Source organism: Staurois parvus, unplaced genomic scaffold (assembly GCF_062004578.1).
Source record: "Staurois parvus isolate SC_StPar_1 unplaced genomic scaffold, SC_StPar_1.0 ptg000621l, whole genome shotgun sequence".
Classification (NCBI taxonomy): domain Eukaryota; kingdom Metazoa; phylum Chordata; class Amphibia; order Anura; family Ranidae; genus Staurois; species Staurois parvus.
The window spans coordinates 451022-466406 of record NW_028318417.1 but is presented as its reverse complement, the minus strand read 5'-3'; the positions used below and the strand labels follow the sequence as shown (position 1 = coordinate 466406).

General features: G+C 45.5%; 1 gene segment (V, D, J or C); it reads left to right on the top strand.

The window, feature by feature from the left end:
• The first annotated feature begins 8717 nt into the window (after positions 1 to 8717).
• LOC149449380 (T cell receptor beta variable 6-1-like) lies at positions 8718 to 12280 on the top strand. The segment is given in 2 exon segments: positions 8718 to 8857; positions 11058 to 12280. Coding segments are annotated over 2 exon segments (414 nt in total).
• Positions 12281 to 15385: the final 3105 nt, after the last annotated feature.

Here is a 15385-nt window from a genome sequence, read left to right as displayed (position 1 = left end):
CCATGAGTTGTCAGTCTGCCCCTGGGGGGTGTCCAAAACTTTTTTCAAAGAGGGCCAGACTTGATGAAGTGAACATGCGTGAGGGCTGACCATTATGCGGCAAAAAAAATGAATGGATAAAGGAGCGACTGATACTGGTCATGACATATTTGAAATCTGTACTTGTTTCTCCCCATAAAAAAAAAAAGCCAAATTACTCTCACTGATTTCCTTCAATGCTTGAGAAGGAAGCGCACCTTTGCCTTTCATCGTCCGAAATGCGTTGCATTGCATGCTGAACATCCCTAAGTCATCACACTGACGTCAACCTTGCGCTCCAGGGTGGACTCCGGACGCCATCTTTGGATCTCACACATGCCGGCCGACTCCCTGTGAACATCCCGAGCCTCCTCCAGCGCTTACTACAGCGTATACATCGAGGACGCCGCCATGTCCTTCGCTTTCACCACACATGCCTAAGCCTTTTTTTCTTTCATCATGTGTTTCTCATTATGTTCCTCAATACATGGACCACATATTGCACTTAGAGGCGCTTTGCTCCTTTTTAGATATTGCCAAATTACCTGTGGGGCCGTATTAAACCAGAATATGGGCCTCAACTGGCTTTGGACATGCCTGCTTTAGTAAATCACTCCTATGTAGTATTTCAGAAGGCCTCAAGCAAACTAGGCATATAGCCTATCAAAGTCTACGGCAGGCTGAAATACGCTGCGACTTGATGGGGCTGAATGCTGTACCTGCGTTCCAAGCAGGGGCGGACTGACCATTTGGAAACTCAGGCACTGCCCAAGGACCTTTTTCATAGGCTTTTTTGAATTTGGGCAAGGACACAGGGGCCCCATGATCCCCTATTGCCCGGGGGCACGGGGTCAGTAGGGGGCCCCATGAGATGCCCCTGGTACCTTTTTCATAGGCTTTTTTGAGTTTGGGCAAGGACACAGGGGCCCCATGATCCCCTATTGCCCGGGGGCCCCATGAGTTGTCAGTCCACCCCTGGAAAGGCCCTTAGCCCTTCGTAAGACTCCACACCCTCCCCCCAATAAGGAAATCATATTGTAAGGGTATTTTTTCTTATGGTCAAAGTTGGGCTTTAAAGCAAAAATGACTGAATCATTGCAAAAACTGATATAACACACATACCCACCACACAAACCATGTTCATATTTCAACGTGTTATCCAATATTCAATTTGTGGACATTAATTGTCAGAGTGCTTATCCCCCTGCTCCTGTAACTGATTCCTTGCCTTTGCTGTAAGCATGAAGAGCATTTATAATAAACTAAAGCATCTCCAGCAATTGTATATTAATGGTAGGTCTTCCAGGTCATAGCTTTCTTTCAAACATTGCAGCAAACACCCCGACATGGCCTATCTCAAGAATGTACAAAACAGAGGCACATAGGAATTATTATTATTATTATTATACAGGATTTATATATTATTATTATACAGGATTTATATTATTATTATTATACAGGATTTATATTATTATTATTATTATTATACAGGATTTATATATTATTATTATACAGGATTTATATTATTATTATTATACAGGATTTATATTATTATTATTATTATTATACAGGATTTATATTATTATTATACAGGATTTATATTATTATTATTATTATTATACAGGATTTATATTATTATTATACAGGATTTATATATTATTATTATACAGGATTTATATTATTATTATACAGGATTTATATATTATTATTATACAGGATTTATATTATTATTATTATTATACAGGATTTATATTATTATTATTATTATTATACAGGATTTATATATTATTATTATACAGGATTTATATATTATTATTATACAGGATTTATATATTATTATTATACAGGATTTATATATTATTATTATACAGGATTTATATAGCACCAACAGTTTGCTCAGCGCTGTACAATATAACGGGAGACAATACAGCAAGAATACAAGAGGGATAGGAGGGCCTGATCCTGGGAGCTTACAATCTAAGAATGCTCAGTACAATTCACCATAATCCTTGCAATGTATACAGCTGACCTGGAGGTGATATTTAGATAATTATTTTTCAATGGTAAAACTGGATTTTCTGTTTAAAAGTCAGAACAGAGAAGTCTGGGAATATTCTATGCTAATACAACAAACTGTGCAAAGCACTGACAAAAAGGGTCTATGTGGGGGCAGCACTGACTGTAGTATAGACAAAAAGGGTCCATGTGGGGGCAGCACTGACTGTAGTATAGACAAAAAGGGTTCATATGGGGGCAGCATTGACTGTAGTATAGACAAAAAGGGTCCATGTGGGGGCAGCGCTGACTGTAGTATATACAAAAAGGGTCCATGTGAGGGCAGCGCTGACTGTAGTATAGACAAAAAGGGTCCATGTGGGGGCAGCACTGACTGTAGTATAGACAAAAAGGGTCCATGTGGGGGCAGCGCTGACTGTAGTATATACAAAAAGGGTCCATGTGGGGGCAGCACTGACTGTAGTATAGACAAAAAGGGTCCATGTGGGGGCAGCACTGACTAGTATAGATAAAAAGGGTCCATGTGGGGGCAGCACTGACTAGTATAGACAAAAAGGGTCCATGTGGGGGCAGCACTGACTGTAGTATAGACAAAAAGGGTCCATGTGGGGGCAGCACTGACTGTAGTATAGACAAAAAGGGTCCATGTGGGGGCAGCACTGACTGTAGTATAGACAAAAAGGGTCCATGTGGGGGCAGCACTGACTAGTATAGATAAAAAGGATCCATGTGGGGGCAGCACTGACTAGTATAGACAAAAAGGGTCCATGCGGGGGCAGCACTGACTAGTATAGACATAAAGGGTCCATGTGGGGGCAGCACTGACTAGTTTAGACAAAAAGGGTCCATGTGGGGGCAGCACTGACTAATATAGACAAAAAGGGTCCATGTGGGGGCTGCACTGACTGTGGTATAGACAAAAAGGGTCCACGTGGGGGCAGCACTGACTGTAGTATAGACAAAAAGGGTCCATGTGGTGGCAGCGCTGACAGTAGTATAGACAAAAAGGGTCCATGTGGGGGCAGCGCTGACTGTAGTATAGACAAAAAGGGTCCATGTGGGGGCAGCGCTGACTGTAGTATAGACAAAAAGGGTCCATATGGGGGCAGCACTGACTGTAGTATAGACAAAAAGGGTCCATGTGGGGGCAGCACTGACTGTAGAATAGATAAAAAGGGTCCATGTGGGGGCAGCGCTGACTGTAGTATAGACAAAAAAGGTCCATGTGGGGGCAGCACTGACTGTAGTATAGATAAAAAGGGTCCATGTGGGGGCAGCACTGACTGTAGAATAGATACAAAAAGGTCCATATGGGGGCAGCACTGACTGTAGTATAGACAAAAAGGGTCCATGTGGGGGCAGCACTGACTAGTATAGACAAAAAGGGTCCATGTGAGGGCAGCACTGACTGTAGTATAGACAAAAAGGGTCCATGTGGGGGCAGCACTGGCTAGTATAGACAAAAAGGGTCCATGTGGGGGCAGCACTGACTGTAGAATAGATAAAAAGGGTCCATGTGGGGGCAGCACTGACTGTAGTATAGACAAAAAGGGTCCATGTGGGGGCAGCACTGACTAGTATAGACAAAAAGGGTCCATGTGGGGGCAGCACTGACTAGTATAGACAAAAAGGGTCCATGTGGGGGCAGCACTGACTGTAGTATAGACAAAAATGGTCCATGTGGGGGCAACACTGACTAGTATAGACAAAAAGGGTCCATGTGGGGGCAGCACTGACTGTAGTATAGACAAAAAGGGTCCATGTGGGGGCAGCACTGACTGTAGTATAGACAAAAAAGGTCCATATGGGGGCAGCACTGACTAGTATAGACAAAAAGGGTCCATGTGGGGGCAGCGCTGACTAGTATAGACAAAAAGGGTCCATGTGGGGGCAGCACTGACTAGTATAGACAAAAAGGGTCCATGTGGGGGCAGCACTGACTGTAGTAGAGATAAAAAGGGTCCATATGGGGGCAGCACTGACTAGTATAGACACAAAGGGTCCATGTGGGGGCAGCACTGACTGTAGTATAGATAAAAAGGGTCCATATGGGGGCAGCACTGACTATAGTATAGACAAAAAGGGTCCGTATGGGGGCACCACTGACTAGTATAGACAAAAAGGGTCCATGTGGGGGCAGCACTGACTGTAGTATAGACAAAAAGGGTCCATGTGGGGGCAGCACTGACTAGTATAGACAAAAAGGGTCCATGTGGGGGCAGCACTGACTAGTATAGACAAAAAGGGTCCATGTGGGGGCAGCACTGACTAGTATAGACAAAAAGGGTCCATGTGGGGGCAGCACTGACTGTAGTATAGACAAAAAGTGTCCATGTGGGGGCAGCACTGACTGTAGTATAGACAAAAAGGGTCCATGTGGGGGCAGCACTGACTGTAGTATAGACAAAAAGGGTCCATGTGGGGGCAGCACTGACTGCAGTATAGACAAAAATGGTCCATATGGGGGCAGCACTGACCGTAGTATAGACATAAAGGGTCCATATGGAGCAGCATTGACTAGTATAGACAAAAAGGGTCCATGTGGGGGCAGCACTGACTGTAGTATAGACAAAAAGGGTCCATGTGGGGGCAGCACTGACTGTAGTATAGACAAAAAGGGGTCCATGTGGGGGCAGCACTGACTGTAGTATAGACAAAAAGGGTCCATGTGGGGGCAGCACTAACTAGTATAGACAAAAAGGGTCCATGTGGGGGCAGCACTGACTAGCATAGATAAAAAGGGTCCATGTGGGGGCAGCACTGACTGTAGTATAGACAAAAAGGGTCCATATGGGGGCAGCACTGACTAGTATAGACAAAAAGGGTCCATGTGGGGGCAGCACTGACTAGTATAGACAAAAAGGGTCCATATGGGGGCAGCGCTGACTGTAGTATAGACAAAAAGGGTCCATATGGGGGCAGCACTGACTGTAGTATAGACAAAAAGGGTCCATGTGGGGGCAGCACTGACTAGTATAGACAAAAAGGGTCCATGTGGGGGCAGCACTGACTAGTATAGACAAAAAGGGTCCATGTGGGGGCAGCACTGACTGTAGTATAGATAAAAAAGATCCATATAGGGGCAGCACTGACTAGTATAGATAAAAAGGGTCCATGTGGGGCAGCACTGACTGTAGTATAGATAAGAAGGATCCATGTGGGGGCAGCACTGACTAGTATAGATAAAAAGGATCCATATGGGGGCAGCACTGACTAGTATAGATAAAAAGGATCCATATGGGGGCAGCACTGACTAGTATAGACAAAAAGGGTCCATGTGGGGGCAGCACTGACTAGTATAGACAAAAAGGGTCCATGTGGGGGCAGCACTGACTAGTATAGACAAAAAGGGTCCATGTGGGGGCAGCACTGACTGTAGTATAGACAAAAAGGCTCCATGTGGGGGCAGCACTGACTATTATAGACAAAAAGGGTCCATGTGGGGGCAGCACTGACTAGTATAGACAAAAAGGGTCCATATGGGGGCAGCACTGACTGTAGTATAGACAAAAAGTGTCCATGTGGGGGCAGCACTGACTAGTATAGATAAAAAGGATCCATATGGGGGCAGCACTGACTAGTATAGACAAAAAGGGTCCATGTGGGGCCAGCACTGACTAGTATAGACAAAAAGGGTCCATGTGGGGGCAGCACTGACTAGTATAGACAAAAAGGGTCCATATGGGGGCAGCGCTGACTCTAGTATAGACAAAAAGGCTCCATGTGGGGGCAGCACTGACTATTATAGACAAAAAGGGTCCATGTGGGGGCAGCACTGACTAGTATAGACAAAAAGGGTCCATGTGGGGGCAGCACTGACTGTACTATAGTCAAAAAGGATCCATGTGGGGGCAGCACTGACTGTAGTATAGACAAAAAGGGTCCATGTGGGGGCAGCACTGACTAGTATAGACAAAAAGGGTCCATGTGGGGGCAGCACTGACTAGTATAGACAAAAAGGGTCCATGTGGGGGCAGCACTGACTGTAGTATAGACAAAAATGGTCCATGTGGGGGCAACACTGACTAGTATAGACAAAAAGGGTCCATGTGGGGGCAGCACTGACTGTAGTATAGACAAAAAGGGTCCATGTGGGGGCAGCACTGACTGTAGTATAGACAAAAAAGGTCCATATGGGGGCAGCACTGACTAGTATAGACAAAAAGGGTCCATGTGGGGGCAGCGCTGACTAGTATAGACAAAAAGGGTCCATGTGGGGGCAGCACTGACTAGTATAGACAAAAAGGGTCCATGTGGGGGCAGCACTGACTGTAGTAGAGATAAAAAGGGTCCATATGGGGGCAGCACTGACTAGTATAGACACAAAGGGTCCATGTGGGGGCAGCACTGACTGTAGTATAGATAAAAAGGGTCCATATGGGGGCAGCACTGACTATAGTATAGACAAAAAGGGTCCGTATGGGGGCAGCACTGACTAGTATAGACAAAAAGGGTCCGTATGGGGGCAGCACTGACTAGTATAGACAAAAAGGGTCCATGTGGGGGCAGCACTGACTGTAGTATAGACAAAAAGGGTCCATGTGGGGGCAGCACTGACTAGTATAGACAAAAAGGGTCCATGTGGGGGCAGCACTGACTAGTATAGACAAAAAGGGTCCATGTGGGGGCAGCACTGACTAGTATAGACAAAAAGTGTCCATGTGGGGGCAGCACTGACTCTAGTATAGACAAAAAGGGTCCATGTGGGGGCAGCACTGACTGTAGTATAGACAAAAAGGGTCCATGTGGGGGCAGCACTGACTGCAGTATAGACAAAAATGGTCCATATGGGGGCAGCACTGACCGTAGTATAGACATAAAGGGTCCATATGGGGCAGCATTGACTAGTATAGACAAAAAGGGTCCATGTGGGGGCAGCACTGACTGTAGTATAGACAAAAAGGGTCCATGTGGGGGCAGCACTGACTGTAGTATAGAAAAAAAGGGGTCCATGTGGGGGCAGCACTGACTGTAGTATAGACAAAAAGGGTCCATGTGGGGGCAGCACTAACTAGTATAGACAAAAAGGGTCCATGTGGGGGCAGCACTGACTAGCATAGATAAAAAGGGTCCATGTGGGGGCAGCACTGACTGTAGTATAGACAAAAAGGGTCCATATGGGGGCAGCACTGACTAGTATAGACAAAAAGGGTCCATGTGGGGGCAGCACTGACTAGTATAGACAAAAATGGTCCATATGGGGGCAGCGCTGACTGTAGTATAGACAAAAAGGGTCCATATGGGGGCAGCACTGACTGTAGTATAGACAAAAAGGGTCCATGTGGGGGCAGAACTGACTAGTATAGACAAAAAGGGTCCATGTGGGGGCAGCACTGACTAGTATAGACAAAAAGGGTCCATGTGGGGGCAGCACTGACTGTAGTATAGATAAAAAGGATCCATATAGGGGCAGCACTGACTAGTATAGATAAAAAGGGTCCATGTGGGGCAGCACTGACTGTAGTATAGATAAGAAGGATCCATGTGGGGGCAGCACTGACTAGTATAGATAAAAAGGATCCATATGGGGGCAGCACTGACTAGTATAGACAAAAAGGGTCCATGTGGGGGCAGCACTGACTAGTATAGACAAAAAGGGTCCATGTGGGGGCAGCACTGACTAGTATAGACAAAAAGGGTCCATATGGGGGCAGCACTGACTGTAGTATAGACAAAAAGTGTCCATGTGGGGGCAGCACTGACTCTAGTATAGACAAAAAGGCTCCATGTGGGGGCAGCACTGACTATTATAGACAAAAAGGGTCCATGTGGGGGCAGCACTGACTAGTATAGACAAAAAGGGTCCATATGGGGGCAGCACTGACTGTAGTATAGACAAAAAGTGTCCATGTGGGGGCAGCACTGACTAGTATAGATAAAAAGGATCCATATGGGGGCAGCACTGACTAGTATAGACAAAAAGGGTCCATGTGGGGGCAGCACTGACTAGTATAGACAAAAAGGGTCCATGTGGGGGCAGCACTGACTAGTATAGACAAAAAGGGTCCATATGGGGGCAGCACTGACTAGTATAGACAAAAAGGGTCCATGTGGGGGCAGCACTGACTAGTATAGACAAAAAGGGTCCATGTGGGGGCAGCACTGACTAGTATAGACAAAAAGGGTCCATGTGGGGGCAGCACTGACTGTAGTATAGACAAAAAGGGTCCATGTGGGGGCAGCACTGACTGTAGTATAGACAAAAAGGGTCCATGTGGGGGCAGCACTGACTGTAGTATAGACAAAAAGGATCCATGTGGGGGCAGCACTGACTGTAGTATAGACAAAAAGGGTCCATATGGGGGCAGCACTGACTGTAGTATAGACAAAAAGGGTCCATATGGGGGCAGCACTGACTGTAGTATAGACAAAAAGGGTCCATGTGGGGGCAGCACTGACTGTAGTATAGACAAAAAGGGTCCATGTGGGGGCAGCACTGACTATTATAGACAAAAAGGCTCCATATGGGGGCAGCACTGACTGTAGTATATACAAAAAGGGTCCATATGGGGGCAGCACTGACTGTAGTATATACAAAAAGGGTCCATATGGGGGCAGCACTGACTGTAGTATATACAAAAAGGGTCCATGAGGGGGCAGCACTGACTGTAGTATATACAAAAAGGGTCCATGAGGGGGCAGCACTGACTAGTATAGACAAAAAGGCAAAAACACGACTGCAGCAGGTGTGATCGGAAATCATTTTTTTTTTAGGCAGAAATGTGTAAGTATACGTATGCTACTTGGCTGAATGAACATTGGAACAACATTGCAATCATGTTCCTTACATGGAGACTTCTGGTCTGCTGTATATTCACAACCTGTAAGTATTAAACCCAGGACTGTACACTGTAGCTACAGGATCTTATTATCATTTGCATTGTAATAGTTGTCAGTATAGATTTCTTGTCAATTTTTAATGAACAGCATCCAATCCGCATCATATGTGAAAAAAAATTGTTTTCTATGGTGCCTGTTCGCATGTGTCCAGTGCACAGGCAGTGCGGATTCAGTGTGGTTTTAACCACTTGCCCTCCAGAGGATTCCCCCCCCCCCTTCTTGACCAGGCCATTTTTTGCGTTACGGCGCTGCGTTACTTTAGCTGACAATTGTGCGATCATGCGACGCTGCACCAAATTAAATTTACGTCCTTTTTCCCATAAATAGAGCTTTCTTTCAGTGGTATTTGATCACCTGTACGTTTTTAATTTTTTGCGCTATAAACAAAAGAAAACCGAAAATTTAAAAAAATATATATTTTTGACATTTTGCTATTAAACATGTCCAGTAACAAAAATGAAAAAATCTAATTTCTTCATAAATTTAGGACAAAATGTATTCTGCTCCGTGTCTTTGCTGAAAAAAAATCCCAATACCTGTAAATTAATTGTTTTATGTGAAAGTTATAGCGTCTACAAATGGCGGTATATATATTGGAATTTTTTAATTTTTACTAGTAATGGCGGTGATCAGCGAGTTATAGCGGGACTGCGGCGGGCATTCTGACACTGGGGGGGAACTGACTTGGTGTCACTGACATCCCCAGCAACACCAATACAGTGATCAGTGCTAATAAAAAGCACTGACACTGTGCTAATGGCACTGGGCAGGAAGGGGTTAACGTGGGGCGATCAAAGGGTTAACTGTATACTGTTTAATTGTAAGCTGTGTGTGTGCTTTACACTGTAAGCACACTGCTTTGTATGACTGTGCTATGCAGAGCCATTCAAAGCAGTGTGCAGGAGCTGACAGGGGAGAAATCTGTATTGTTTATATACAGGTCTCTCCTCCGTCAGTAATACACAGAGATCGCCAGGTGCCAGTGGGGATTCACCGGCCGGGACCTGGTGATTGATAGTTGAGGCCGCGAATGGCGGCGTGGGTAACTTCCTACCCAGAACTGTAAAATCACGTATATATGTGATTTTGCGCACCCGTGCCGCCCTGTAGCAGTATTTCTGCTCTATAGGGCGGCGCAGAAGCGGTTAAAAAGAGCCATGTGTAATTTCTGAGCAGTGTGATCCAGTTCAGGTCCGGATTACAGGCTATTGACTTCTATCGGAACCGTTCCTAAACCGCATATGTGCTGAACCTGACGTAAACCTGATGTGAAACCCGAGCTTCATTCCTCACTGCACATGTGTGAATCAGCTCTTACCCTAGGTTCACATCTGTGCGGGGGGTGCCGCTGTGGATCTGCATGAAAATCCGTGCAGCGGCACCACCCACACAGAGAAATGCGGACCCGCCGGCGGCTGCCATTAGTTCTAATGGCACGCCGCCCGCACTGGGAAACACAACCGTACTGGGAACCGAGGTTCCCATGCGGGCTGTGTTTTCCAAAGAAATGCAGGGTCTTCTTCCCTGCAAGTCACGGGCATGGGAGTCCATTCAAATGAATGGGACTCTCGTGCCCATGCAAAACGCGGCCCACACAGCCGCATATATGTGAACTGGGGGTGACAGATAGCTGAAAAGACCAATGGTGTCAGTGGGAACTTATAGGAGAGGCAGAAATTGCTCATTGCTAAAAGAAGCCCTAGTAACTGTAGGAACCCTAGAGTTCCATGGAACCCAGGTTGAGAAACCCTGGATTACGGTATTGGCTGGTGGTAGCTTTACTCGGATTCACAGATTTTTTGCATTGCTTTAAAACATTTGGTTGGTCTTAGACTGGTCCAGATAGAGGTTGGATGAGTATATGAGTTGGGCCATGGTCTTTGTCTGGTGCTTTATCATGGAAAACATTTCTCCAAGAGATATCTCTTTCCTTATAATTTCCGCAGTCTTCACAGACTGCCTAAATATTTTACTGTGTATCTTGGAATACTAGTGTAAGCATTACCATGCAACAAGACCTTGAGCGACTGTAAGGTCCAACCTAGACTTTTCTGAGAGAAATTGGCCACCCATCAGCTGGGGTCGCATGGTGCCTGTAGACAGATGTCCTCTCTGTTAAGAATCTACAAGAATATTTAGTAGCAGCCAATATCAACTGTGTTATGTCCTTCTTATCATTCCAGGTCTTGCTCAGAAACTGACCATCTCCCAGACTCCTGATCTCATTGTAAAACAACTTGAGCAGGAGGTTCTGATGAACTGTGAACAGCTGACCACTAACCATGACTGGATGTTCTGGTACCACCAGGAGAAGGGACAAGGTCTAAAGCTGATTGCCAGAAAGCTAAAAGAACAGCCACCTGACTATGAGGGGAGCTACAAAAACATCTACGAGATGGGAAGTCAAGGAGATAAACACAGCTCCCTGAAGATAGCGTCTCTCACAGCTCAGAGTCAGGGGGTCTTCTTCTGTGCCTCCAGTGATGCACAGTGACTGAAACCAGCCTGCGGGCTTTGATCTAACCCCATCTGGCACTCACAATGAGACACTAATCATACAGTCCCTACAAATCACTTAAAGCTGTACTTTACATATTATGTTGGTCCAGCTTGAACCGATGTAAGTATTTGTGTGCCATACCTGTGGGGTTCCCCTGGAAGCTGGAAATGATAGTAGACATTGCTAACACAGTGATTCCCACTTGCTTCCAGGTCTCGTGCCAAGCGGCTGCCCTACTGCTTACTGAAAATTCTCATTTCTCAATTGAAAGAAATGCCCGCAGCGATAAAAGAAGAAAAGAATTAGCGAAGGGCAGGCATGACTAGGCCCAGAGTGGGAAGGAAGACGTGTGAGGGTTAATGATTGTTTAGAGTTGGTAAAGGATAGCTGGGGGATCTGGTTGGTAGAGGAGAGTGTAGGTGGGGTCTCCTGCACTTTAGGGTGGGGTGTTCTGGGGAGGGGCGTCAGTTGGGAGCTGGACGTGGGAGAGAGAGCTTCCCTCCTGCCCGCCCTGTTTGGTGAATGTTGTGTTCCTCCTGGGGGGGGGGGGGGGTTATTTTGGTTCCTGGGCGGTGGTTGGTCTTTGGAGGCGGTTATTATCTTGGAGGTACAGATAATGGTGTGGGACCCATCGGTGGTATGGGATGCCCGGGAACATTCCCAGTTAACCGAGGTTTAACTGGAAGGTGGTGGTGCTGCACTGCGGACGGTATAGTTGTCTCCGAGCTGGTTGGTTGCGGCTGGAGGCCTAGTGGAATATGGTTGTCCGCAGGTGCATTTCGGATCGTTTTGGGGGTGCCTTCAAAGACCAATGACAACTCTTTATGTTTTCTGTTATAAGGAATGGTTGATGTGTTTAAACTTGATTTGTTAATAAAAGGCCGTGCTGGCCATTTTACTCCAAAATTGGTGTTGTGTTTTCTGTAAGTATAGTAAGTAAAGGGGATTGGTATGGAAGGGTAAAGGGTAACGGTGGTGTAGTGGGGTCTGGATGAACCTATCTCGGGTGCACTAGTCATGTCAAATGTTCTCTGATTGAATGAGGTGACATCACTACCCCACCTCTCCACCTCATCTAATTAGAGAGCACCTTGCGTTCATTGAGAAAAAAGCGTTCCCTGAGTTGGCCCCCATGTCCTGTTTTTATAAATGTAGCAGGGAAGCCACTCAGCAAGGAACCCAGAAGGTAGAAGCAATCACTGAAGTAGCCGTGCCTTCCATTTGGGATCCCACAGATATGCTGTATACATACTTACAAGGATCCAAACTGGACCAATGTAACTATGAGGGGCGGACTGACCATTCGAGCACTCGGGCACTGCCCAAGGGCCCGGGGTCAGTAGGGGGCCCCTTGAGATTTCCCTGGTACCTTTCATAGGCTTCTTGGGGTGTGGTTTGAGTGTGGGTGAGGACATAGGGGCCCCATGATCCCCTATTGCCCAGGGGCCCCACGAGTTGTCAGTCCAACCCTGGTAACTATGTATACACTATCATACCTAATCTTCAACTTTATTACCTAAAGAGTACCTGTCCCTGGAACAGACACAAAAAAGAGACATGAGAAGTCCTGGTACTGCAATGTCGTTACCCAAATACGGCCATATTTGAACAACGCTTTCAGCCAGCATCCCTGCTCCTTTGTTTACTTTCATCAGTTGCTAGGAATATATATTAAAAAAATAAATAAATATATATATAGCGAGCGCTCAAATTGGATGTGAAATCAAAAATTATAAAAGTATATTATCTCAGTGATAAAATTAAAATTAATTATAACCAGCTGCAAATGCACCGACTTAGGAACCCTAAAACCTAGTAAAAATCATCAAAATAAAAGTGCAGAGCTAGACATGCGAAATAGCTAAAATCTTCAATAAATTACATAAATAAAAGAAATAATGAACAGTATAATTATTGCAAAATTTCAGGTGGATAAGGCGTGTAGCCTCCCTGGCGGTATTCCCGAGTGTAGCTCGGGGTAAAGTTTCAGTACCACAAGGGCTCCCCTCGAGGGCTTACCATGCAGCGCTGCTCCATGATCCCTTGATCACTTACCCTGTCCTGTGCTTCCACGATGTCCCTCCTGCAGTGTCCCTGGCAATGTCCTCCGGCGGATGCCGGCATCTGTCATCTGGGTTCCGTCCCCTGAGACGTCAGGACGTACGGGGGACGGAAATTTGAAAATGACAAAAAGTGACATTCACTAAATACACTAAAATCACATAGTATAACATTCCTGTATCAAACCATTTCACATACATTTTGTCCCGAGTGCTTTGTCCGGCGCCCTGCCTGCATTTTTACTGTTCTTTCTGCCTGGAAACTGAGAAACGTCCATGGCGTCCAAAAAGCGTCCATTTAGGTCAAAAGCGGTTTTAGCCCGGCTAGAGAACAGCGATAGTAAATCAGAACCACTTGCAGAATTGAGTGATAATGATTCGTGGGGGAAATTCCTCATCAGACACTGAAAACGATTCTGCGACTGAGCTCAGCGATGTGCGAACTTGGCGCTATATTTCACATTTCAGTGTTTTTGGTTTGATTAAATTATTGAATTAAATGTATTATTGTTTTTTATGATTATTTATTAAATTATAATGTATGATTTCGTGTTTCAAATTTTATCATACCCGGGATGTTTACTAGACTCTTGTTCGGACAGATTTCAGTGAGTTATTCCTAAGAATTACAGGCCTACAATAAAAAAAATACATATTTCCATTGAAAACAATGTACCGCTTTGAGCACAGAAATACGGACACAATCAGACCGCTAGAGAGGTTAATCAAGCGCAAAAAGAAACGTGATGATAAACAGTCTTATAGATAAGAGGTGTTCAAAAGCAGTGCAGGCTTGACTTGGTCAGGTCAGAAAATACGTGCTTCACTTTAAAGCTTTGAAGGGTGCCTCTCATTATGAAATCCGTGTGATTAAAATCTGTGCAGCAACGTATAAAATGCGCACTCACCAGATGCACATAGGTTATGCGTATTAAATCAATATGACTCTGTGGGGAGCCCCTTTAAGTGGAACTGTCAGCCAGCCTGGAATAAGGATCCCTCCTCTGGACACCAGCCTCATCTGCAGCCACGCTTCATCTGGGGGTCTCTGTGGTCTTAGCTCAGATCAGAGCCAAATGATATGAAAGCCTCATAGTGTAGTATTAAAGTATTTATTTTATTAGTCGATAATCATCCAATATAAAGTTAAAAGCGAAAATCAAAAGACATCAGGTGAAATATAATGAAAAAGCTTTCTCATCAGCACATGTTGGCTGATCTGCCAATATCCAAAGTGGCCACTGGACCTGAGTGCGGCTCCGGCGGTGTGACCTCACGACGTTATGGCTCCTCCTTGACGCGTTTCGTGCCAGTGCACGTTCTCAAAAGGGGTGTGCCTAACATCGGACGTCCATCTATTCCTTAGTTGCTAGGAAGCTGGCAGCTGCTGGCATCCTAGCAACCATAAGAAACTGTCACAATAACCACCATTATTTTTCACACCCATAACATTAATATATCACACCTGAACCCCCATTAATAAATATATAAGTTACCCATGACCATAAACAAATCACTTAAATGAGGTTTAACTCTCCAGCATTCATCTAACACTGACACCTAATTCAGACGAGTGCCTTGTTTATTCAGTCACCAGACATGCAGGCAGCCCATTCATGTCTACTGAGATGCAGTGGTGCAGACTCAGCCGCATGTCACAATCCGACAGCCACACAGGTGTGGGAACACAGACAGTCTGGCAGCTGAAGCCACATGAACAAGGTGCTCATTCACAAACTATGAGTGTCAGTGCCCATCTGAGTGAAGCCCTATGCAAGCCAAAGACGATGTGAAATTGCTCCATTCCCCCATCAACACTGACTGTTGAGAATCCCTCCCACAACGCTATTGTGTTCTGCCAGCTGGGAGCCTTCTCTGCCCGCAGAACCCAATGATCACTGCTAGTGGCAATAGCCGCTGCCAGTGATCGCATGAAAAAAATCTGACAGGC